Consider the following 25,422-nt stretch of genomic DNA (forward strand, 5'->3'; position numbering starts at 1 on the left):
GAGGAGGAAACCAGCAGGAGGGCCAGTAGCACTAGCAGACTAGGATGACCAGAGAGGTCAGGAGGAGGAAAGCTAGCAGGAGGGCCAGTAGCACTAGCAGACTAGGATGACCAGAGGGAAGAGGAGGAGGAAAGCCAGCAGGAGGGCCAGTAGCACTAGCAGACTAGGATGACCAGATGGAAGAGGAGGAGGGTAACCATCAGGAGGGCCAGTAGCACTAGCAGACTAGGATGACCAAAGGGAAGAGGAGGAGGGTAACCAGCAGGAGGGCCAGTAGCACTAGCAGACTAGGATGACCAGAGGGAAGAGGAGGAGGAACACCAGCAGGAGGTCCAGTAGCACTAGCAGACTAGGATGACCAGAGAGGTCAGGAGGAGGAAAGCTAGCAGGAGGGCCAGTAGCGCTAGCAGACTAGGATGACCAGAGGGAAAAGGAGGAGGGAAACCAGCAGGAGGGCCAGTAGCACTAGCAGACTAGGATGACCAGAGGGAAGAGGAGGAGGAAAGCCAGCAGGAGGGCCAGTAGCACTAGCAGACTAGGATGACCAGAGGGAAGAGGAGGAGGAAAACCAGCAGGGGGGCCAGTTGCACTAGCAGACTAGGATGACCAGAGGGAAGAGGAGGAGGAAAGCCAGCAGGAGGGCCAGTAGCACTAGCAGACTAGGATGACCAGAGGGAAGAGGAGGAGGAAAGCCAGCAGGAGGGCCAGTAGCACTAGCAGACTAGGATGACTAGTGGGAAGAGGAGGAGGAAACCAGCAGGAGGGCCAGTAGCACCAGCAGACTAGGATGACCAGAGAGGTCAGGAGGAGAAAAGCTAGCAGGAGGGCCAGTAGCACTAGCAGACTAGGATGACCAGAGAGGTCAGGAGGAGGAAAGCTATCAGGAGGGCCAGTAACACTAGCAGACTTGGATGACCAGAGGGTAGAGGAGGAGGAAAACCAGCAGGAGTGCCAGTAGCACTAGCAGACTAGGATGACCAGAGGGAAGGGGGAGGAAAGCTAGCAGGAGGGCCAGTAGAACTAGCAGACTAGGATGACCAGAGGGAAAAGGAGGAGGGAAACCAGCAGGAGGGCCAGTAGCACTAGCAGACTAGGATGATCAGAGGGAAGAGGAGGAGGAAAACCAGCAGGAGGGCCAGTAGCACTAGCAGACTAGTATGACCAGAGAGGTCAGGAGGAGGAAAGCTAGCAGGAGGGCCAGTAGCACTAGCAGACTAGGATGACCAGAGGGAAGAGGAGGAGGAAAGTCAGCTGGAGGGCCAGTAGCACTAGCAGACTAGGATGTCCAGAGGGAACAGGAGGAGGAACACCAGCAGGAGGTCCAGTAGCACTAGCAGACTAGGATGCCCAGAAGGTCAGGAGGAGGAAAACCAGCAGGAGGGCCAGTGGCACTAGCAGACTAGGAGGACCAGAGAGGTCAGGAGGAGGAAAGCTAGCAGAAGAGCCAGTAACACTAGCAGACTAGGATGACCAGAGAGGTCAGGAGGAGGAAAGCCAGCAGGAGGGCCAGTAGCACTAGCAGACTAGGATGACTAGTGGGAAGAGGAGGAGGGAAGTCAGCAGGATGGCCAGTAGCACTAGCAGACTAGGATGTCCAGAGGGAAAAGGAGGAGGGAAACCAGCAGGAGGGCCAGTAGCACTAGCAGACTAGGATGTCCAGAGGGAAGAGAAGGAGGAAAACCAGCAGGAGGGCCAGTAGCACTAGCAGACTAGGGTGACCAGAGGGAAGAGGAGGAGGAAAGCCAGCAGGAGGGCCAGTAGCACTAGCAGACTAGGATGACCAGAGAGGTCAGGAGGAGGAAAGCTAGCAGGAGGGCCAGTAGCACTAGCAGACTAGGATGACCAGAGGGAAGAGGAGGAGGGAAACTAGCAGGAGGGTCAGAAACAAAAGCAGACTAGGATGACCAGAGGGAAGAGGAGGAGGAACACCAGCAGGAGGTCCAGTAGCACTAGCAGACTAGGATGACCAGAGAGGTCAGGAGGAGGAAAGCTAGCAGGAGGGCCAGTAACACTAGCAGACTAGGATGACCAGAGAGGTCAGGAGGAGGAAAGCCAGCAGGAGGGCCAGTAGCACTAGCATACTAGGATGACTAGTGGGAAGATGAGGAGGAAACCAGCAGGAGGGCCAGTAGCACTAGCAGACTAGGATGACCAGAGAGGTCAGGAGGAGGAAAGCTAGCAGGAGGGCCAGTAGCACTAGCAGACTAGGATGACCAGAGGGAAGAGGAGGAGGAAAGCCAGCAGGAGGGCCAGTAGCACTAGCAGACTAGGATGAACAGAGGGAAGAGGAGGAGGGTAACCAGCAGGAGGGCCAGTAGCACTAGCAGACTAGGATGACCAGAGGGAAGAGGAGGAGGAACACCAGCAGGAGGACCAGTAGATCTAGCAGACTAGGATGACCAGAGGGAAGAGGAGGAGGAACACCAGCAGGAGGTCCAGTAGCACTAGCAGACTAGGATGACCAGAGAGGTCAGGAGGAGGAAAGCTAGCAGGAGGGCCAGTAGCGCTAGCAGACTAGGATGACCAGAGGGAAAAGGAGGAGGGAAACCAGCAGGAGGGCCAGTAGCACTAGCAGACTAGGACGACCAGAGGGAAGAGGAGGAGGAAAGCCAGCAGGAGGGCCAGTAGCACTAGCAGACTAGGATGACCAGAGGGAAGAGGAGGAGGAAAACCAGCAGGAGGGCCAGTTGCACTAGCAGACTAGGATGACCAGAGGGAAGAGGAGGAGGAAAGCCAGCAGGAGGGCCAGTAGCACTAGCAGACTAGGGTGACCAGAGGGAAGAGGAGGAGGAAAGCCAGCAGGAGGGCCAGTAGCACTAGCAGACTAGGATGACTAGTGGGAAGAGGAGGAGGAAACCAGCAGGAGGGCCAGTAGCACTAGCAGACTAGGATGACCAGAGAGGTCAGGAGGAGGAAAGCTAGCAGGAGGGCCAGTAGCACTAGCAGACTAGGATGACCAGAGAGGTCAGGAGGAGGAAAGCTAGCAGGAGGGCCAGTAACACTAGCAGACTTGGACGACCAGAGGGAAGAGGAGGAGGAAAACCAGCAGGAGTGCCAGTAGCACTAGCAGACTAGGATGACCAGAGGGAAGGGGGAGGAAAGCTAGCAGGAGGGCCAGTAGAACTAGCAGACTAGGATGACCAGAGGGAAAAGGAGGAGGGAAACCAGCAGGAGGGCCACTAGCACTAGCAGACTAGGATGATCAGAGGGAAGAGGAGGAGGAAAACCAGCAGGAGTGCCAGTAGCACTAGCAGACTAGGATGACCAGAGAGGTCAGGAGGAGGAAAGCTAGCAGGAGGGCCAGTAGCACTAGCAGACTAGGATGACCAGAGGGAAGAGGAGGAGGAAAGTCAGCTGGAGGGACAGTAGCACTAGCAGACTAGGATGTCCAGAGGGAACAGGAGGAGGAACACCAGCAGGAGGTCCAGTAGCACTAGCAGACTAGGATGACCAGAGAGGTCAGGAGGAGGAAAACCAGCAGGAGGGCCAGTAGCACTAGCAGACTAGGATGACCAGAGGGAAGAGGAGGAGGGAAACCAGCAGGAGGGTCAGAAACAAAAGCAGACTATGGTGACCAGAGGGGCCAAGAGGAGGAAAACCAGCAGGAGGGCCAGTAGCACTAGCAGACAAGTATGACCAGAGGGAAGAGGAGGAGGATAATCAGCTGGAGGGCCAGTAGCACTAGCAGACTAGGATGACCAGAGGGAAGAGGAGGAGGAAAACCAGCAGGGGGGCCAGTTGCACTAGCAGACTAGGATGACCAGAGGGAAGAGGAGGAGGAAAGCCAGCAGGAGGGCCAGTAGCACTAGCAGACTAGGATGACCAGAGGGAAGAGGAGGAGGAACACCAGCAGGAGGTCCAGTAGCACTAGCAGACTAGGATGACCAGAGAGTTCAGGAGGAGGAAAGCCAGCAGGAGGGCCAGTAGACTAGCAGACTAGGATGACTAGTGGGAAGAGGAGGAGGAAACCAGCAGGAGGGCCAGTAGCACTAGCAGACTAGGATGACCAGAGAGGTCAGGAGGAGGAAAGCTAGCAGGAGGGCCAGTAGCACTAGCAGACTAGGATGACCAGAGGGAAGAGGAGGAGGAAAGCCAGCAGGAGGGCCAGTAGCACTAGCAGACTAGGATGACCAGAGGGAAGAGGAGGAGGGTAACCATCAGGAGGGCCAGTAGCACTAGCAGACTAGGATGAACAAAGGGAAGAGGAGGAGGGTAACCAGCAGGAGGGCCAGTAGCACTAGCAGACTAGGATGACCAGAGGGAAGAGGAGGAGGAACACCAGCAGGAGGTCCAGTAGCACTAGCAGACTAGGATGACCAGAGAGGCCAGGAGGAGGAAAGCTAGCAGGAGGGCCAGTAGCGCTAGCAGACTAGGATGACCAGAGGGAAAAGGAGGAGGGAAACCAGCAGGAGGGCCAGTAGCACTAGCAGACTAGGATGACCAGAGGGAAGAGGAGGAGGAAAGCCAGCAGGAGGGCCAGTAGCACTAGCAGACTAGGATGACCAGAGGGAAGAGGAGGAGGAAAACCAGCAGGGGGGCCAGTTGCACTAGCAGACTAGGATGACCAGAGGGAAGAGGAGGAGGAAAGCCAGCAGGAGGGCCAGTAGCACTAGCAGACTAGGATGACCAGAGGGAAGAGGAGGAGGAAAGCCAGCAGGAGGGCCAGTAGCACTAGCAGACTAGGATGACTAGTGGGAAGAGGAGGAGGAAACCAGCAGGAGGGCCAGTAGCACCAGCAGACTAGGATGACCAGAGAGGTCAGGAGGAGAAAAGCTAGCAGGAGGGCCAGTAGCACTAGCAGACTAGGATGACCAGAGAGGTCAGGAGGAGGAAAGCTAGCAGGAGGGCCAGTAACACTAGCAGACTTGGATGACCAGAGGGAAGAGGAGGAGGAAAACCAGCAGGAGTGCCAGTAGCACTAGCAGACTAGGATGACCAGAGGGAAGGGGGAGGAAAGCTAGCAGGAGGGCCAGTAGAACTAGCAGACTAGGATGACCAGAGGGAAAAGGAGGAGGGAAACCAGCAGGAGGGCCAGTAGCACTAGCAGACTAGGATGATCAGAGGGAAGAGGAGGAGGAAAACCAGCAGGAGGGCCAGTAGCACTAGCAGACTAGTATGACCAGAGAGGTCAGGAGGAGGAAAGCTAGCAGGAGGGCCAGTAGCACTAGCAGACTAGGATGACCAGAGGGAAGAGGAGGAGGAAAGTCAGCTGGAGGGCCAGTAGCACTAGCAGACTAGGATGTCCAGAGGGAACAGGAGGAGGAACACCAGCAGGAGGTCCAGTAGCACTAGCAGACTAGGATGCCCAGAAGGTCAGGAGGAGGAAAACCAGCAGGAGGGCCAGTGGCACTAGCAGACTAGGAGGACCAGAGAGGTCAGGAGGAGGAAAGCTAGCAGAAGGGCCAGTAACACTAGCAGACTAGGATGACCAGAGAGGTCAGGAGGAGGAAAGCCAGCAGGAGGGCCAGTAGCACTAGCAGACTAGGATGACTAGTGGGAAGAGGAGGAGGGAAGCCAGCAGGATGGCCAGTAGCACTAGCAGACTAGGATGACCAGAGGGAAAAGGAGGAGGGAAACCAGCAGGAGGGCCAGTAGCACTAGCAGACTAGGATGTCCAGAGGGAAGAGAAGGAGGAAAACCAGCAGGAGGGCCAGTAGCACTAGCAGACTAGGGTGACCAGAGGGAAGAGGAGGAGGAAAGCCTGCAGGAGGGCCAGTAGCACTAGCAGACTAGGATGACCAGAGAGGTCAGGAGGAGGAAAGCTAGCAGGAGGGCCAGTAGCACTAGCAGACTAGGATGACCAGAGGGAAGAGGAGGAGGGAAACCAGCAGGAGGGTCAGAAACAAAAGCAGACTAGGATGACCAGAGGGAAGAGGAGGAGGAACACCAGCAGGAGGTCCAGTAGCACTAGCAGACTAGGATGACCAGAGAGGTCAGGAGGAGGAAAGCTAGCAGGAGGGCCAGTAACACTAGCAGACTAGGATGACCAGAGAGGTCAGGAGGAGGAAAGCCAGCAGGAGGGCCAGTAGCACTAGCATACTAGGATGACTAGTGGGAAGATGAGGAGGAAACCAGCAGGAGGGCCAGTAGCACTAGCAGACTAGGATGACCAGAGAGGTCAGGAGGAGGAAAGCTAGCAGGAGGGCCAGTAGCACTAGCAGACTAGGATGACCAGAGGGAAGAGGAGGAGGAAAGCCAGCAGGAGGGCCAGTAGCACTAGCAGACTAGGATGAACAGAGGGAAGAGGAGGAGGGTAACCAGCAGGAGGGCCAGTAGCACTAGCAGACTAGGATGACCAGAGGGAAGAGGAGGAGGAACACCAGCAGGAGGACCAGTAGATCTAGCAGACTAGGATGACCAGAGGGAAGAGGAGGAGGAACACCAGCAGGAGGTCCAGTAGCACTAGCAGACTAGGATGACCAGAGAGGTCAGGAGGAGGAAAGCTAGCAGGAGGGCCAGTAGCGCTAGCAGACTAGGATGACCAGAGGGAAAAGGAGGAGGGAAACCAGCAGGAGGGCCAGTAGCACTAGCAGACTAGGACGACCAGAGGGAAGAGGAGGAGGAAAGCCAGCAGGAGGGCCAGTAGCACTAGCAGACTAGGATGACCAGAGGGAAGAGGAGGAGGAAAACCAGCAGGAGGGCCAGTTGCACTAGCAGACTAGGATGACCAGAGGGAAGAGGAGGAGGAAAGCCAGCAGGAGGGCCAGTAGCACTAGCAGACTAGGGTGACCAGAGGGAAGAGGAGGAGGAAAGCCAGCAGGAGGGCCAGTAGCACTAGCAGACTAGGATGACTAGTGGGAAGAGGAGGAGGAAACCAGCAGGAGGGCCAGTAGCACTAGCAGACTAGGATGACCAGAGAGGTCAGGAGGAGGAAAGCTAGCAGAAGGGCCAGTAGCACTAGCAGACTAGGATGACCAGAGAGGTCAGGAGGAGGAAAGCTAGCAGGAGGGCCAGTAACACTAGCAGACTTGGACGACCAGAGGGAAGAGGAGGAGGAAAACCAGCAGGAGTGCCAGTAGCACTAGCAGACTAGGATGACCAGAGGGAAGGGGGAGGAAAGCTAGCAGGAGGGCCAGTAGAACTAGCAGACTAGGATGACCAGAGGGAAAAGGAGGAGGGAAACCAGCAGGAGGGCCACTAGCACTAGCAGACTAGGATGATCAGAGGGAAGAGGAGGAGGAAAACCAGCAGGAGGGCCAGTAGCACTAGCAGACTAGGATGACCAGAGAGGTCAGGAGGAGGAAAGCTAGCAGGAGGGCCAGTAGCACTAGCAGACTAGGATGACCAGAGAGGTCAGGAGGAGGAAAGCCAGCAGGAGGGCCAGTAGCACTAGCAGACTAGGATGACCAGAGAGGTCAGGAGGAGGAAAGCTAGCAGGAGGGCCAGTAGCACTAGCAGACTAGGATGACCAGAGGGAAGAGGAGGAGGAAAGCCAGCAGGAGGGCCAGTAGCACTAGCAGACTAGGATGAACAGAGGGAAGAGGAGGAGGGTAACCAGCAGGAGGGCCAGTAGCACTAGCAGACTAGGATGACCAGAGGGAAGAGGAGGAGGAACACCAGCAGGAGGACCAGTAGATCTAGCAGACTAGGATGACCTGAGGGAAGAGGAGGAGGAACACCAGCAGGAGGTCCAGTAGCACTAGCAGACGAGGATGACCAGAGAGGTCAGGAGGAGGAAAGCTAGCAGGAGGGCCAGTAGCGCTAGCAGACTAGGATGACCAGAGGGAAAAGGAGGAGGGAAACCAGCAGGAGGGCCAGTAGCACTAGCAGACTAGGATGACCAGAGAGGTCAGGAGGAGGAAAGCTAGCAGGAGGGCCAGTAGCACTAGCAGACTAGGATGACCAGAGGGAAGAGGAGGAGGAAAACCAGCAGGAGGGCCAGTAGCACTAGCAGACTAGGACGACCAGAGGGAAGAGGAGGAGGAAAGCCAGCAGGAGGGCCAGTAGCACTAGCAGACTAGGATGACCAGAGGGAAGAGGAGGAGGAAAACCAGCAGGAGGGCCAGTTGCACTAGCAGACTAGGATGACCAGAGGGAAGAGGAGGAGGAAAGCCAGCAGGAGGGCCAGTAGCACTAGCAGACTAGGGTGACCAGAGGGAAGAGGAGGAGGAAAGCCAGCAGGAGGGCCAGTAGCACTAGCAGACTAGGATGACTAGTGGGAAGAGGAGGAGGAAACCAGCAGGAGGGCCAGTAGCACTAGCAGACTAGGATGACCAGAGAGGTCAGGAGGAGGAAAGCTAGCAGGAGGGCCAGTAGCACTAGCAGACTAGGATGACCAGAGAGGTCAGGAGGAGGAAAGCTAGCAGGAGGGCCAGTAACACTAGCAGACTTGGACGACCAGAGGGAAGAGGAGGAGGAAAACCAGCAGGAGTGCCAGTAGCACTAGCAGACTAGGATGACCAGAGGGAAGGGGGAGGAAAGCTAGCAGGAGGGCCAGTAGAACTAGCAGACTAGGATGACCAGAGGGAAAAGGAGGAGGGAAACCAGCAGGAGGGCCACTAGCACTAGCAGACTAGGATGATCAGAGGGAAGAGGAGGAGGAAAACCAGCAGGAGGGCCAGTAGCACTAGCAGACTAGGATGACCAGAGAGGTCAGGAGGAGGAAAGCTAGCAGGAGGGCCAGTAGCACTAGCAGACTAGGATGACCAGAGGGAAGAGGAGGAGGAAAGTCAGCTGGAGGGACAGTAGCACTAGCAGACTAGGATGTCCAGAGGGAACAGGAGGAGGAACACCAGCAGGAGGTCCAGTAGCACTAGCAGACTAGGATGACCAGAGAGGTCAGGAGGAGGAAAACCAGCAGGAGGGCCAGTAGCACTAGCAGACTAGGATGACCAGAGGGAAGAGGAGGAGGGAAACCAGCAGGAGGGTCAGAAACAAAAGCAGACTATGGTGACCAGAGGGGCCAAGAGGAGGAAAACCAGCAGGAGGGCCAGTAGCACTAGCAGACAAGTATGACCAGAGGGAAGAGGAGGAGGATAATCAGCTGGAGGGCCAGTAGCACTAGCAGACTAGGATGACCAGATGGAAGAGGAGGAGGAAAGTTAGCAGGAGGTCCAGTAGCACTAGCAGACTTGGATGACCAGAGAGGTCAGGAGGAGGAAAACCAGCAGGAGGGCCAGTAGCACTAGCAGACTAGGATGACCAGAGAGGTCAGGAGGAGGAAAGCTAGCAGGAGGGCCAGTAGCACTAGCAGACTAGGATGACCAGAGAGGTCAGGAGGAGGAAAGCTAGCAGAAGGGCCAGTAACACTAGCAGACTAGGATGACCAGAGAGGTCAGGAGGAGGAAAGCCAGCAGGAGGGCCAGTAGCACTAGCAGACTAGGATGACTAGTGGGAAGAGGAGGAGGGAAGCCAGCAGGAGGGCCAGTAGCACTAGCAGACTAGGATGACCAGAGGGAAAAGGAGGAGGGAAACCAGCAGGAGGGATAGTAGCACTAGCAGACTAGGATGTCCAGAGGGAAGAGAAGGAGGAAAACCAGCAGGAGGGCCAGTAGCACTAGCAGACTAGGGTGACCAGAGGGAAGAGGAGGAGGAAAGCCAGCAGGAGGGCCAGTAGCACTAGCAGACTAGGATGACCAGAGAGGTCAGGAGGAGGAAATCTAGCAGGAGGGCCAGTAGCACTAGCAGACTAGGATGACCAGAGGGAAGAGGAGGAGGGAAACCAGCAGGAGGGTCAGAAACAAAAGCAGACTAGGATGACCAGAGGGAAGAGGAGGAGGAACACCAGCAGGAGGTCCAGTAGCACTAGCAGACTAGGATGACCAGAGAGGTCAGGAGGAGGAAAGCTAGCAGGAGGGCCAGTAACACTAGCAGACCAGGATGACCAGAGAGGTCAGGAGGAGGAAAGCCAGCAGGAGGGCCAGTAGCACTAGCAGACTAGGATGACTAGTGGGAAAAGGAGGAGGAAACCAGCAGGAGGGCCAGTAGCACTAGCAGACTAGGATGACCAGAGAGGTCAGGAGGAGGAAAGCTAGCAGGAGGGCCAGTAGCACTAGTAGACTAGGATGACCAGAGGGAAGAGGAGGAGGAAAGCCAGCAGGAGGGCCAGTAGCACTAGCAGACTAGGATGACCAGAGGGAAGAGGAGGAGGGTAACCAGCAGGAGGGCCAGTAGCACTAGCAGACTAGGATGACCAGAGGGAAGAGGAGGAGGAACACCAGCAGGAGGGCCAGTAGCACTAGCAGACTAGGATAACCAGAGGGAAGAGGAGGAGGAACACCAGCGGGAGGTCCAGTAGCACTAGCAGACTAGGATGACCAGAGAGGTCAGGAGGAGGAAAGCTAGCAGGAGGGCCAGTAGCGCTTGCAGACTAGGATGACCAGAGGGAAAAGGAGGAGGGAAACCAGCAGGAGGGCCAGTAGCACTAGCAGACTAGGATGACCAGAGGGAAGAGGAGGAGGAAAGCCAGCAGGAGGGCCAGTAGCACTAGCAGACTAGGATGACCAGAGGGAAGAGGAGGAGGAAAACCAGCAGGACGGCCAGTTGCACTAGCAGACTAGGATGACCAGAGGGAAGAGGAGGAGGAAAGCCAGCAGGGGGGCCAGTAGCACTAGCAGACTAGGATGACCAGAGGGAAGAGGAGGAGGAAAGCCAGCAGGAGGGCCAGTAGCACTAGCAGACTAGGATGACTAGTGGGAAGAGGAGGAGGAAACCAGCAGGAGGGCCAGTAGCACTAGCAGACTAGGATGACCAGAGAGGTCAGGAGGAGGAAAGCTAGCAGGAGGGCAAGTAGCACTAGCAGACTAGGATGACCAGAGAGGTCAGGAGGAGGAAAGCTAGCAGGAGGGCCAGTAACACTAGCAGACTTGGATGACCAGAGCGAAAAGGAGGAGGAAAACCAGCAGGAGTGCCAGTAGCACTAGCAGACTAGGATGACCAGAGGGAAGGGGGAGGAAAGCTAGCAGGAGGGCCAGTAGAACTAGCAGACTAGGATGATCAGAGGGAAGAGGAGGAGGAAAACCAGCAGGAGGGCCAGTAGCACTAGCAGACTAGGATGACCAGAGAGGTCAGGAGGAGGAAAGCTAGCAGGAGGGCCAGTAGCACTAGCAGACTAGGATGACCAGAGGGAAGAGGAGGAGGAAAGTCAGCTGGAGGGCCAGTAGCACTAGCAGACTAGGATGTCCAGAGGGAACAGGAGGAGGAACACCAGCAGGAGGTCCAGTAGCACTAGCAGACTAGGATGACCAGAGAGGTCAGGAGGAGGAAAACCAGCAGGAGGGCCAGTAGCACTAGCAGACTAGGATGACCAGAGGGAAGAGGAGGAGGGAAACCAGCAGGAGGGTCAGAAACAAAAGCAGACTATGGTGACCAGAGGGGCCAAGAGGAGGAAAACCAGCAGGAGGGCCAGTAGCACTAGCAGACTAGGATGACCAGAGGGAAGAGGAGGAGGAAAATCAGCTGGAGGGCCAGTAGCACTAGCAGACTAGGATGACCAGAGGGAAGAGGAGGAGGAAAATTAGCAGGAGGTCCAGTAGCACTAGCAGACTATGATGACCAGAGAGGTCAGGAGGAGGAAAACCAGCAGGAGGGCCAGTAGCACTAGCAGACTAGGATGACCAGAGAGGTCAGGAGGAGGAAGGCTAGCAGGAGGGCCAGTAGCACTAGCAGACTAGGGTGACCAGAGAAAAGAGGAGGAGGGAAACCAGCAGGTGGGCCAGTAGCACTAGCAGACTAGGATGACCAGAGGGAAAAGGAGGAGGAAAGCCAGCAGGAGGGCCAGTAGCACTAGCAGACTAGGATGACCAGAGAGGTCAGGAGGGGGAAAGCTAGCAGGAGGGCCAGTAGCACTAGCAGATTAGGATGACCAGAGGGAAGAGGAGGAGGAAAACCAGCAGGAGGGCCAGTAGCACTAGCAGACTAGGATGACCAGAGAGGTCAGGAGGAGGAAAGCTAGCAGGAGGGCCTGTAGCACTAGCAGACTAGGATGACCAGAGGGAAGAGGAGGAGGAAAGCCAGCAGGAGGGCCAGTAGCACTAGCAGACTAGGATGACCAGAGGGAAGAGGAGGAGGGTAACCAGCAGGAGGGCCAGTAGCACTATCAGACTAGAAGGACCAGAGAGGTCAGGAGGAGGAAAGCTAGCAGGAGGGCCAGTAGAACTAGCAGACTAGGATGACCAAAGGGAAAAGGAGGAGGGAAACCAGCAGGAGGGCCAGTAGCTCTAGCAGACTAGGATGACCAGAGGGAAGAGGAGGAGGGAAACCAGCAGGAGGGTCAGAAACAAAAGCAGACTATGGTGACCAGGGGGGCCAAGAGGAGGAAAACCAGCAGGAGGGCCAGTAGCACTAGCAGACTAGGATGACCAGAGGGAAGAGGAGGAGGAAAATCAGCTGGAGGGCCAGTAGCACTAGCAGACTAGGATGACCAGAGGGAAGAGGAGGAGGAAAATTAGCAGGAGGTCCATTAGCACTAGCAGACTAGGATGACCAGAGAGGTCAGGAGGAGGAAAACCAGCAGGAGGGCCAGTAGCACTAGCAGACTAGGATGACCAGAGAGGTCAGGAGGGGGAAAGCTAGCAGGAGGGCCAGTAGCACTAGCAGATTAGGATGACCAGAGGGAAGAGGAGGAGGAAAACCAGCAGGAGGGCCAGTAGCACTAGCAGACTAGGATGACCAGAGAGGTCAGGAGGAGGAAAGCTAGCAGGAGGGCCTGTAGCACTAGCAGACTAGGATGACCAGAGGGAAGAGGAGGAGGAAAGGCAGCAGGAGGGCCAGTAGCACTAGCAGACTAGGATGACCAGAGGGAAGAGGAGGAGGGTAACCAGCAGGAGGGCCAGTAGCACTATCAGACTAGAAGGACCAGAGAGGTCAGGAGGAGGAAAGCTAGCAGGAGGGCCAGTAGAACTAGCAGACTAGGATGACCAAAGGGAAAAGGAGGAGGGAAACCAGCAGGAGGGCCAGTAGCACTAGCAGACTAGGATGACCAGAGGGAAGAGGAGGAGGAAAACCAGCAGGAGGGCCAGTAGCACTAGCAGACTAGGATGACCAGAGAGGTCAGGTGGAGGAAAGCTAGCAGGAGGGCCAGTAGCACTAGCAGACTAGGATGACCAGAGGGAAGATGAGGAGGAAAACCAGCAGGAGTGCCAGTAGCACTAGCAGACTAGGATGACCAGAGGGAAGAGGAGGAGGGAAACCAGCAGGAGGGCCAGTAGCACTAGCAGACTAGGATGACCAGAGAGGTCAGAAGAAGAAAAGCTAGCAGGAGGGCCAGTAGCACTAGCGGACTAGAATGACCAGAGGGAAAAGGAGGAGGAAAACCAGCAGGAGGGCCAGTACCATTAGCAGACTAGAATGACCAGAGGGAAGAGGAGGAAAACCAGCAGGAGTGCCAGTAGCACTAGCAGACTAGCATGACCAGAGAGGCCAGGAGGAGGAAAGCTAGCAGGAGGGCCAGTAGCACTAGCAGACTAGGATGACCAGAGGGAAGAGGAGGAGGGAAACCAGCAGGAGGGTCAGAAACAAAAGCAGACTAGGGTGACCAGAGGGGCCAGGAGGAGGAAAACCAGCAGGAGGGCCAGTAGCACTAGCGGACTAGGATGACCAGAGGGAAGAAGAGGAGGAAAATCAGCTGGAGGGCCAGTAGCACCAGCAGACTAGGATGACCAGAGGGAACAGGAGGAGGAAAAACCAGCAGGAGGGCCAGTAGCACTAGCAGACTAGGATGACCAGAGAGGTCAGGAGGAGGAAAACCAGCAGGAGGGCCAGTAGCACTAGCAGATTAGGATGACCAGAGAGGTCAGGAGGAGGAAAGCTAGCAGGAGGGCCAGTAGCACTAGCAGACTAGGATGACTAGTGGGAAGAGGAGGAGGGAAACCAGCAGGAGGGCCAGTAGCTCTTGCAGACTAGGATGACCAGAGGGAAGAGGAGGAGGAAAACTAGCGGAAGAGCCAGTAGCACTAGCAGACTAGGATGACCAGAGGGAAGAGGAGGAGGGAAACCAGCAGGAGGGTCAGAAACAAAAACAGACTAGGGTGACCAGAGGGGCCAGGAGGAGGAAAACCAGCAGGAGTGCCAGTAGCACTAGCAGACTAGGATGACCAGAGGGAAGAGGAGGAGGAAAATCAGCTGGAGGGCCAGTTGCACTAGCAGACTAGGATGACCAGAGAGGTCAGGAGGAGGAAAGCTAGCAGGAGGGCCAGTAGCACTAGCAGACTAGGATGACCAGAGGGAAGAGGAGGAGGAAAATCAGCTGGAGGGCCAGTTGCACTAGCAGACTAGGATGACCAGAGAGGTCAGGAGGAGGAAAGCTAGCAGGAGGGCCAGTAGCACTAGCAGACTAGGATGACCAGAGGGAAGAGGAGGAGGACAATCAGCTGGAGGGCCAGTTGCACTAGCAGACTAGGATGACCAGAGGGAAGAGAAGGAGGAAAACCAGCAGGAGGGCTAGTAGCACTAGCAGACTAGGATGACCAGAGGGAAGAGGAGGAGGAAAACCAGCAGGAGGGCCAGTGGCACTAGCAGACTAGGATGACCAAAGGGGAGAGGAGGAGGAAGATCAGCTGGAGGGCCAGTAGCACTAGCAGACTAGGAAGACCAGAGGAAAGAGGAGGAGGGTAACCAGCAGGAGGGCCAGTAGCACTATCAGACTAGGAGGACCAGAGAGTTCAGGAGGAGGAAAGCTAGCAGGAGGGCCAGTAGAACTAGCAGACTAGGATGACCAGAGGGAATAGGAGGAGGTAAACCAGCAGGAGGGACGGAAACACCAGCAGACTAGGATGACCAGAGGGAAGAGGAGGAGGAAAGCCAGAAGGAGGGCCAGTAGCACTAGCAGACTAGGAAGACCAGAGGGAAGAGGAGGAGGGTAACCAGCAGGAGGGCCAGTAGCACTATCAGACTAGGAGGACCAGAGAGGTCAGGAGGATAAAAGCTAGCAGGAGGGCCAGTAGAACTAGCAGACTAGGATGACCAGAGGGAATAGGAGGAGGAAAACCAGCAGGAGGGCCAGTAGCACTAGCAGACTAGGATGACCAGAGGGAAGAGAAGGAGGAACACCAGCAGGAGGGCCAGTAGCACTAGCAGACTAGCATGACCAGAGAGGCCAGGAGGAGGAAAGCTAGCAGGAGGGCCAGTAGAACTAGCAGACTAGGATGACCAGAGGGAAAAGGAGGAGGGAAATCAGCAGGAGGGTCAGAAACAAAAGCAGACTAGGGTGACCAGAGGGGCCAGGAGGAGGAAAGCTAGCAGGAGGGCCAGTAGCACTAGCAGACTAGGATGACCAGAGGGAAGAGAAGGAGGAAAACCAGCAGGAGGGCCAGTAGCACTAGCAGACTAGGATGACCAGAGGGAAGAGGAGGAGGAAAACCAGCAGGAGGGCCAGTAGCACTAGCAGACTAGGATGACCAGAGGGAAGAGGAGGAGGATTTCAGCAGGAGGGCCAGTAGCACTAGCAGACTAGGATGACCAGAGGGAAGAGGAGGAGGATTTCAGCAGAGGGATGAATGTGTGCATGTCAGGCTGGCAGTAGCAGTGCATGCGCACTTCTCAGCACAGACAATGTGCAGTCATGTGCATAACCTCTTTGCAGCACTAGCAGTGCGCAGATGTGTGTATATCAGGTGTGCAGTAACAGTGCATAGGTTCTATGCAGCATTGAACGCATGCAGAAGTATGCATAAGAGGTGCATAGTAGCAGTGCCTAAGCTCTGCACAGCATTAGTACAGTGCAGAAGTGCGGATGAGAGGTGTATAGTATGTTTGCATAACTTATTCGTAGCATTGGACGTATGTAGTAGTGAGCAGGAGAGGCATCAGTGCATAAGTTCTTCCTAGCATTGGCAGTGTGTAGGAGTGTGCATGAGAGGTGCATAGTAGCAGCGCATAACCTCTGCGCAGCATTGGTTAGTGTGCACGGCTTGTGTGCTCTAACAGTACATAAGCACTGCACAGAAGAAATGTATATAAACCTTGGCAACTGGTTGGATATCCTAGTCTTGAGTTTACCTGACACACGTTTCACCCACTTCCGCCTCTGGCAGGGTCTCCATGTGCTCTGCCGCCAGTCCTGTTATCCACCCACACAGGACACTCCGGTGTCGCGACACCCGGTCGAAGCCGCCAATCTTCTTGAACCAGTCGCTCGTCCAATCGCCTACCGTCTTGTGAGTGTTATACACTCCCTTATCCTCCGGGCCCTTCTCCCAGAGCAGCTGGATGCCCATGCAGTCCTCGGGCCAGAAGGGCTCCTCAAACTCCAGGAAGATCTTGGCCACCGTCCCAAAGCCCAGCCTGCCTATGGCCTCCATCTTGCCTTGGGGTAGAAGAGGCTTGAACATGGTCTGAGCGCGCTCCTTGAGGCAGCCGAGCGACACAGTGACAATGGTGTGGTCTGCAAGGAACTCATCGCCACCATCGCAGAGCACCCTCACTGGGTGGTGGTGGGTCCCATCCGCGTCCTTCTGAGATGAGCCGGACCACTGGATGCACTCCACAGGCTTGCCAAGGCGAAGGGTGGTGGGTGGAAGGGTCTCCACAAGGGAGTCTACAATGGCCTGGTAGCCCCCGGCTCCCAAGCTGTTGAAGAAAGGACCATCCAGGCGAGTGTAGAGCCCAAGCTGGCTTAAGGCAAACTCATACATGGAGTTGACGGCTTCATCGACGCACTCCATCCTCTTACACCACTCAAAGACCAAGTCCACACCCGCTGACTCTGACAAGCCCGATGCCAAGAACTCCTGGTCCAGGAAGTCGCCCAGTGACCAGGAGTTGTAGTCCGCCTTGAAGCCCTGCTCCATAATCCTGGTGATCAACGCAGCAAAGAACGCGGAGACCTTCTGTACGTCCTCCCTCTGCAGCTGGTCCCCGTGCTCAGTGAAGAAGTAATGCTCAGGGCCCACCACACCCGGTTGGCAAGAGGTCATCTGGAAGCCATCTTGGGCTAGTAGACCCTGGCTCTTGGCTAGTTGGTAAAGAGGGTTGTTCTTCTGCCCGTGGATCCAGGTGGCCCCCATCTCAATGATGCTTTGCTCAAAGGGACTCACCGTGTGAGTCCGCCCCCCGGCGTAGTCCATCGCCTCCAGGATGACCACATTTTTTAGTCCGCTTTTCACCAATGTTGTTGCCGCTGCTAACCCAGCAAAGCCAGCGCCAACGATGACGATGCGGGGCTCGGTGGAAGTGGAGCTGGAAGCCATGGGTGATGGAACTGGAGTGACGGGGAGGTGTCTGCAAGAAAAGAAGAAGAGGTCTCAATAACAAGATGACCACAACCCGCTGGTCATGGTCACTCAAAATTACCCCCGATGGACCTTGTCCGTAAGCCGTGGACAGTGGCAGCCACCAGGGCAGGAGGGGACAGCAGGCCTAGCCAAGCATGCCACACAAGGTGTGAGGAGGGACCTCGACTCTGCGTCCTACTCCTTGACACCAGACCAGACATGTCTCCTTCAAGAACTGACCACTCCCTGAGCCTGTGCCTGACCTGCCTGATCCAACCCATGTCTAGTCAAGACCACAACGACAGCTGGACTCGAAGGCCTATCCTAGTCTCCGGGATAGGGCTAGGCGACCGCTGGAATCAAAGTCACCAAAGGGCTCTTCTTCCTCGACTGGGCTCTCCACCCCTGCCAGTTGTGACCTGGATCTAAAAGCAGACCGGTGTGGAGGTGAGGTGGCCCACCATGGGACTCCAGGGCAGACCTCTGTCCAGAAGACTCATCCAATCTCTGAGGCTGTGCCTTTCCCAGCCATGACCCCAGAGACAGAGGAGGGCTGGGCTCCAAGTGCCTCCTGTGGACCCGCAGTCCTGCAAGGCTAGCCTCCTTCCAAAAATACCAGCCTCCTCTGAAGCCAGGACCACACAGAGCGGGAGAGATGGCCACAGCGCGCCACCATGGGAAGATGAGCCCAGCCTCTGAGGCCTGCTCTTGCTAGCCTCGTTTGTATCCAGGACCACAGAGAGGGGTGAACCCATAACGTGGCACCGAGGAAAGCCAAGCTCAGCCTCTGAGGCCTGCTCTTGCTAGCCTCGTTTGTATCCAAGACCACAGAGAGGGTTGAGAGCCATAACGTGGCACCGTGGAAAGCCTAGCTCAGCCTCTGAGGCTTTGCCTCGACACCCAGATGTGGCCCTGCCTCTGAGGCTTTGCCTCGACACCCAGAAGTGACCCAGCCTCTGATGCTGTGCCTCGCCTCCCAGATGTGACACAGCCTCTGAGACTGTGCCTCGATACCCAGATGTGACCCAGCCTCTAAGGCTATGCCTCGCCTCCCAGATGTGACCAAGCCTCTGAGGCTTTGCCTCGACACCCAGATGTGACCAAGCCTCTGAGGCTGTGCGTCGATACCCAGATGTGACCCAGCCTCTAAGGGTATGCCTCGCCTCCCAGATGCCTCGCCTCCCTGATGTGACCAAGCCTCTAAGGCTATGCCTCGCCTCCCAGATGTGACCCAGCCTCTGAGGCTTTGCCTCGACACCCAGATGTGACCAAGCCTCTGAGGCTGTGCGTCGATACACAGATGTGACCCAGCCTCTAAGGGTATGCCTCGCCTCCCAGATGCCTCGCCTCCCTGATGTGACCAAGCCTCTAAGGCTATGCCTTGCCTCCCAGATGTGACCCAGCCTCTGAGGCTTTGCCTCGACACCCAGATGTGACCAAGCCTCTGAGGCTTTGCCTCGACACCCAGATGTGGCCCAGCCTCTGAGGCTGTGCCTCGCCTCCCAGATGTGACCCAGCCTCTGAGGCTGTGCCTCGACACCCAGATGGGGCCCTGCCTCTGAGGCTATGCCTCGCCTCCCAAATGTGACCCTGCCTCTGAGGCTATGCCTCGCCTCCCAGATGTGACCAAGCCTCTGAGGCTTTGCCTCGACACCCAGATGTGACCAAGCCTCTGAGGCTGTGCGTCGATACCCAGATGTGACCCAGCCTCTAAGGGTATGCCTCGCCTCCCAGATGCCTCGCCTCCCTGATGTGACCAAGCCTCTAAGGCTATGCCTCGCCTCCCAGATGTGAACCAGCCTCTGAGGCTTTGCCTCGACACCCAGATGTGACCAAGCCTCTGAGGCTTTGCCTCGACACCCAGATGTGGCCCAGCCTCTGAGGCTGTGCCTCGCCTCCCAGATGTGACCCAGCCTCTGAGGCTGTGCCTCGACACCCAGATGTGGCCCTGCCTCTGAGGCTATGCCTCGCCTCCCAAATGTGACCCTGCCTCTGAGGCTATGCCTCGCCTCCCAGATGTGACCAAGCCTCTGAGGCTTTGCCTCGACACCCAGATGTGACCAAGCCTCTGAGGCTTTGCCACGACACCCAGATGTGACCAAGCCTCTGAGGCTGTGCGTCGATACCCAGATGTGACCCAGCCTCTAAGGGTATGCCTCGCCTCCCAGATGCCTCGCCTCCCTGATGTGACCAAGCCTCTAAGGCTATGCCTCGCCTCCCAGATGTGACCCAGCCTCTGAGGCTTTGCCTCGACACCCAGATGTGACCAAGCCTCTGAGGCTTTGCCTCGACACCCAGATGTGGCCCAGCCTCTGAGGCTATGCCTCGACACCCAGATGTGACCAAGTCTCTGAGGCTTTGCCTCGACACCCAGATGTGGCCCAGCCTCTGAGGCTGTGCCTCGCCTCCCAGATGTGACCAAGCCTCTGAGGCTGTGCGTCGATACCCAGATGTGACCCAGCTTCTGAGGCTGTGCCTCGCCTCCCAGATGTGACCAAGCCTCTGAGGCTTTGCCTCGACACCCAGATGTGGCCCAGCCTCTGAGGCTGTGCCTCGCCTCCCAGATGTGACCAAGCCTCTGAGGCTGTGCGTCGATACCCAGATGTGACCCAGCTTCTGAGGCTGTGCCTTGCCTCCCAGATGTGGTCCAGCCTCTGAGGCTGTGCCTCGCCTCCCAGATGTGACCAAGCCTCTGAGGCTGTGCGTCGATACCCAGATGTGACCCAGCCTCTGAGGCTGTGCCTCGCCACCCAGATGTGACCAAGTCTCTGAGGCTGTGCCTCAACACCCAGATGTGACCCAGCCTCTAAGGCTATGCCTCGCCTCCCAGATGTGACCCAGCCTCTGAGGCTGTGCCTCGCCTCCCAGATGTGACCAAGCCTCTGAGGCTGTGCGTCGATACCCAGATGTGACCCAGCTTCTGAGGCTGTGCCTTGCCTCCCAGATGTGACCCAGCCTCTGAGGCTGTGCCTCGCCACCCAGATGTGACCCAGCCTCTAAGGCTATGCCTCGCCTCCCAGATGTGACCCAGCCTCTGAGGCTGTGCCTCGCCACCCAGATGTGACCCAGCCTCAGGCTTCCACCCGAGAGAGCAGTAGAGCTGGGCTCGAAGCCCCTCTTGCTCCTGCCCAGGGCTCCCCTCCGCCCGCCCAGAGCCGGGCCTCACCTGCCAGATGTTACCCATGACAGGGGCGCTCATAGTCCGGGCAGGGTGTTCAGAGGGTCCCACGCAGGGCTGCGCGTCCAGCTCACGGGACAAGCTCAGGCATTCGGGTCCCACTTCCAAGATAACTCCTCCGGCAGTGCCTTGGGAGGCGGTTGCTAGGTGGCGGCGTTGCTATGGGAGCGAGAGGTTGCCAGGAATCTGGAAGGCGGACGCTCTCTAGGAAGCAGGCGGAGCATCTGAGGGATGGACGTCGGCTCTGAGGGCACTCCGCTGCCCCGAGGGCAAACCACGGCTCCGAGGGCACACCTCTGCTCTGAGGGCACACCCACGCTCTAAGGGCACACCTCTGCTCTGAGGGCACACCAGTGCTCTGAGGGCACACCTCTGCTCTGAGGGCACACCTCTGCTCTGAGGGCACACCTCTGCTCTGAGGGTACACCTGTGCCCCTAGGGCACACCTCTGCTCTGAGGGCACCCCTCTGCTCTGAGGGCACACCCACGCTCTAAGGGCACACCTCTGCTCTGAGGGCACACCAGTGCTCTGAGGGCACACCTCTGCTCTGAGGGCACACCTCTGCTCACACCTCTGCTCTGAGGGCACACCTCTGCTCTGAGGGCACACCTCTGCTCTGAGGGCACACCTCTGCTCTGAGGGTACACCTGTGCCCCTAGGGCACACCTCTGCTCTGAGGGCACACCTCTGCTCTGAGGGCACACACGTGCCCCTAGGGCACACCTCTGCTCTGAGGGCACACCTCTGCTCTGAGGGTACACCTGTGCCCCTAGGGCACACCTTTGCTCTGAGGGCACACCTCAGCTCTGAGGGCACACCTCTGCTCTGAGGGCACACCAGTGCTCTGAGGGGACACCAGTGCTCTGAGGACACACCAGTGCTCTAAAGGGCACACCTCTGCTCTGAGGGCACACCTCAGCTCTGAGGGCACACCAGGGCTCTGAGGGCACACCAGTGCTCTGAGGACACACCCGTGCTCTGAGGGCACACCTCTGCTCTGAGGGCACACCTCAGCTCTGAGATCAGACCTCTGCTCTAAGGGCACACATCTGCTCTGAGGGCACACCTCAGCTCTGAGGGCACACCTCTGCTCTGAGGGCACACCTCTGCGATCAGACCTCTGCTCTAAGGGCACACCTCTGCTCTGAGAGGACCCTCTGCTCTGAGGGCACACCTCAGCTCTGAGGGCACACCAGGGCTCTGAGGGCACACCAGTGTTCTGATGGCACACCAGTGCTCTGAGGACACACCCGTGCTCTGAGGGCACACCTCTGCTCTGAGGGCACACCTCTGCTCTGAGGGCACACCTCTGCTCTGAGATCAGACCTCTGCTCTAAGGGCACACCTCTGCTTTGAGGGGACCCTCTGCTCTGAGAGCACACCTCTGCTCTGAGGGCACACATCTGCTCTGAGGGCACACCTCAGCTCTGAGGGCACACCTCTGCTCTGAGGGCACACCTCTGCTCCTCTGAGGGCACACCCGTGCTCTGAGGGTACACCTCTGCTCTGAGGGCACACCTCTGCTCTGGGGGCACACATCTGCTCTGAGGGCACACCTCAGCTCTGAGGGCACACCTCTGCTCTGAGGGCACACCTCTGCTCCTCTGAGGGCACACCTCTGCTCTGAGATCAGACCTCTGCTCTAAGGGCACACCTCTGCTCTGAGGGGACCCTCTGCTCTGAGGGCACACCTCTGCTCTGAGGGCACACCAGTGTTCTGATGGCACACCAGTGCTCTGAGGACACACCAGTGCTCTAAAGGGCACACCGCTGCTCTGAGATCAGACCTCTGCTCTAAGGGCACACATCTGCTCTGAGGGCACACCTCTGCTCTGAGATCAGACCTCTGCTCTAAGGGCACACCTCTGCTTTGAGGGGACCCTCTGCTCTGAGGGCACACCTCTGCTCTGAGGGCACACATCTGCTCTGAGGGCACACCTCAGCTCTGAGGGCACACCTCTGCTCTGAGGGCACACCTCTGCTCCTCTGAGGGCACACCTCTGCTCTGAGATCAGACCTCTGCTCTAAGGGCACACATCTGCTCTGAGGGCACACCTCTGCTCTGAGGGCACACCTCTGCTCTGAGGGCACACCTCTGCTCTGAGATCAGACCTCTGCTCTAAGGGCACACATCTGCTCTGAGGGCACACATCTGCTCTGAGGGCACACCTCTGCTCTGAGGGGACCCTCTGCTCTGAGGGCACACCTCTGCTCTGAGGGCACACCTCTGCTCTGAGGGCACACCTCAGCTCTGAGGGCACACCTCTGCTCTGAGGGCACACCAGTGCTCTGAGGCGAGCCCTCTGATCTGAGAGCACACCTCTGCTGCGAAGGCACACCCGTGCTTTGAGGGCACACCAGGGGTCTGAGGGCACACCTCTGCTCTGAGGGCACACATCTGCTCTGAGGGCACAACTGGTTGACGTGCTCTCGGAACAAATTCCATCTCTAAGGATAGAAGATCCCTTGAGATAAGATCTCCAATGAGAGCACACCGGTCCTGGGTGGAAATGCCCTGCCCCTGAGGGCCTCTGCTCCTTTGTAGGACGTGGTCTGAGGGACGGCTAGACATAAACAACAGGTCAAGCTTTTCATGAAGACCTCTCCCTCAGTGAGGGCAGAGCCCTCCTACGGGTGAGTCTGTGCCTCTAGGGGAAGACACACAATATCCCTGAGGGCAGACCACTCCCCTGGGGCAGACCATTTCTGCTTGGGCACCTCACCCCGTACCTGCAGCGCCCTCTGCTGGTGCACCTCACCCCGTACCTGCAGCGCCCTCTGCTGGTGCAGCTCTGGGGCCCCTGCCAGCTCTGCCGATGCTCCTCACCCCGTGCCCGCAGCGCCCTCTGCTGGTGCAGCTCTGGGGCCCCTGCCAGCTCTGCCGATGCACCTCGCCCCGTACCTGCAGCGCCCTCTGCTGGTGCACCTCACCCCTGCCAGCTCTGCCGATGCACCTCACCCCGTACCTGCAGCGCCCTCTGCTGGTGCAGCTCTGGGGCCCCTGCCAGCTCTGCCGATGCACCTCACCCCGTACCTGCAGCGCCCTCTGCTGGTGCACCTCACCCCTGCCAGCTCTGCCGATGCACCTCACCCCGTACCTGCAGCGCCCTCTGCTGGTGCAGCTCTGGGGCCCCTGCCAGCTCTGCCGATGCATCTCACCCCGTACCTGCAGTGCCCTCTGCCGGTGCAGCTCTGGGCCCCCTGCCAGCTCTGCCGATGCACCTCACCCCTGCCAGCTCTGCCGATGCACCTCACCCCTGCCAGCTCTGCCGATGCAATTCACCCCGTACCTGTAGCGCCCTCTGCTGGTGCACCTCACCCCTGCCAGCTCTGCCGATGCACCTCACCCCTGCCAGCTCTGCCGATGCAGCTCGCCCCGTACCTGCAGCGCCCTCTGCTGGTGCAGCTCTGGGGCCCCTGCCAGCTCTGTCGATGCACCTCACCCCGTACCTGTAGCGCCCTCTGCTGGTCCAGCTCTGGGGCCCCTGCCAGCTCTGTCGGCGCACCTCACCCCGTACCTGCAGCGCCCTCTGCTGGTCCAGCTCTGGGGCCCCTGCCAGCTCTGTCGGTGCACCTCACCCCGTACCTGCAGCGCCCTCTGCTGGTGCAGCTCTGGGACCCCTGCCAGCTCTGCCGATGCACCTCACCCCTGCCAGCTCTGCCGATGCAATTCACCCCGTACCTGTAGCGCCCTCTGCTGGTGCACCTCACCCCTGCCAGCTCTGTCGGTGCACCTCACCCCGTACCTGCAGCGCCCTCTGCTGGTGCAGCTCTGGGGCCCCTGCCAGCTCTGCCGATGCACCTCACCTCTGCCAGCTCTGCCGATGCACCTCGCCCCGTACCTGCAGCGCCCTCTGCTGGTGCAGCTCTGGGACCCCTGCCAGCTCTGCCGATGCACCTCGCCCCTTACCTGCAGCGCCCTCTGCTGGTGCAGCTCTGGGACCCCTGCCAGCTCTGCCGATGCACCTCACCCCGTACCTGCAGCGCCCTCTGCTGGTGCAGCTATGGGGCCCCTGCCAGCTCTGCCGATGCACCTCACCCCGTACCTGCAGCGCCCTCTGCTGGTGCAGCTCTGGGACCCCTGCCAGCTCTGCCGATGCACCTCACCCCGTACCTGCAGCGCCCTCTGCTGGTGCAGCTCTGGGACCCCTGCCAGCTCTGCCGATGCACCTCACCCCGTACCTGCAGCGCCCTCTGCTGGTGCAGCTCTGGGGCTCCTGCCAGCTCTGCCGATGCACCTCACCCCTGCCAGCTCTGTCGGTGCACCTCACCCCGTACCTGCAGCGCCCTCTGCTGGTGCAGCTCTGGGACCCCTGCCAGCTCTGCCGATGCACCTCACCCCTGCCATCTCTGCCGATGCAATTCACCCCGTACCTGTAGCGCCCTCTGCTAGTGCACCTCACCCCTGCCAGCTCTGTCGATGCACCTCACCCCGTACCTGCAGCGCCCTCTGCTGGTGCAGCTCTGGGGCCCCTGCCAGCTCTGCCGATGCTCCTCACCCCGTACTGGGCCCCCCTCGTGTCTCCTCTTTATAGCTGAGCCTCAGCCTCCTTCCAGCGCGGCGCTATTCTGGTCGCAGCTCACACATGGCGCTCACCTGTCGTGCGGCCCGCGTCCTCAGCGGTGCCCTGGAGTGGTGCTGCTCTGGTGGCCGTGCCAGGGGTCCTGTGCTCTCACTGCAGGGCAGGGCAGGGAGTGGGCAGGCCGGACTTTGAACGGACTCTGCCACAGATAAAGGTGAGCAGGCGCTGCACCTGAACTTTGGAAAGATGAGCGAGCCACAGCCAGGGCCGGGCGATAAGAAGGGTTCAGGGGCACCCAGCTGGCCAGGCCCACCTGTGCCCCATGATCTGTGCCCCCGCCGTGCCACGCACACACTCACAGACTGTGCCGGATCCAGCGTCTCTTATGCAGCCGGATCCTGCCCTGCACCCGTGACATGTGCGGAATGTGTGTCTTTTGCAGACAGCGGGACACACTCAGCAGCGCCCCCGGTGTCTGCAGTCCTCTCCGAGCAGCAGCATGCCAAGGAGGAGGGCGGGGGGCTCTCAGCATCTCGCTTCCATGTGGGTCCAACACAAAGGCCTGACTTC

At 58.2% G+C, this 25,422-nt stretch overlaps 1 protein-coding gene across 7 annotated transcripts in view; it reads right to left on the reverse strand.

Annotated features, from left to right (window-relative positions):
• The window catches only part of LOC147729482 (spermine oxidase-like), a 103,234-nt gene extending 78,023 nt beyond the window's left edge, over window positions 1-25,211 (reverse strand). For 2 of the 7 annotated variants that reach the window (XR_015308317.1, XR_015308315.1), the window contains exons 1-2: window positions 24,927-25,211; window positions 15,937-17,157 (exon numbers count right to left, since the gene is read on the reverse strand). Coding sequence is in view for 3 of the 7 variants with exons in the window: in XM_086954348.1 (XP_086810474.1) it covers window positions 15,937-17,126 (1,190 nt within the window). In the remaining 4 variants the exon portion in view is untranslated. Of the gene's footprint in view, window positions 1-15,936; window positions 17,158-23,095; window positions 23,159-23,495; window positions 23,552-24,727 lie in introns of those variants that run through there. The other 5 variants (XR_015308316.1, XR_015308318.1, XM_086954348.1 and 2 more) reach the window with 5 other exon arrangements.
• Between the last annotated feature and the right edge of the window lie 211 nt (window positions 25,212-25,422).

The sequence above is a fragment of the Lissotriton vulgaris genome, chromosome 2_1 (genome assembly GCF_964263255.1).
Source record: "Lissotriton vulgaris chromosome 2_1, aLisVul1.2, whole genome shotgun sequence".
Lineage (NCBI taxonomy): Eukaryota > Metazoa > Chordata > Amphibia > Caudata > Salamandridae > Lissotriton > Lissotriton vulgaris.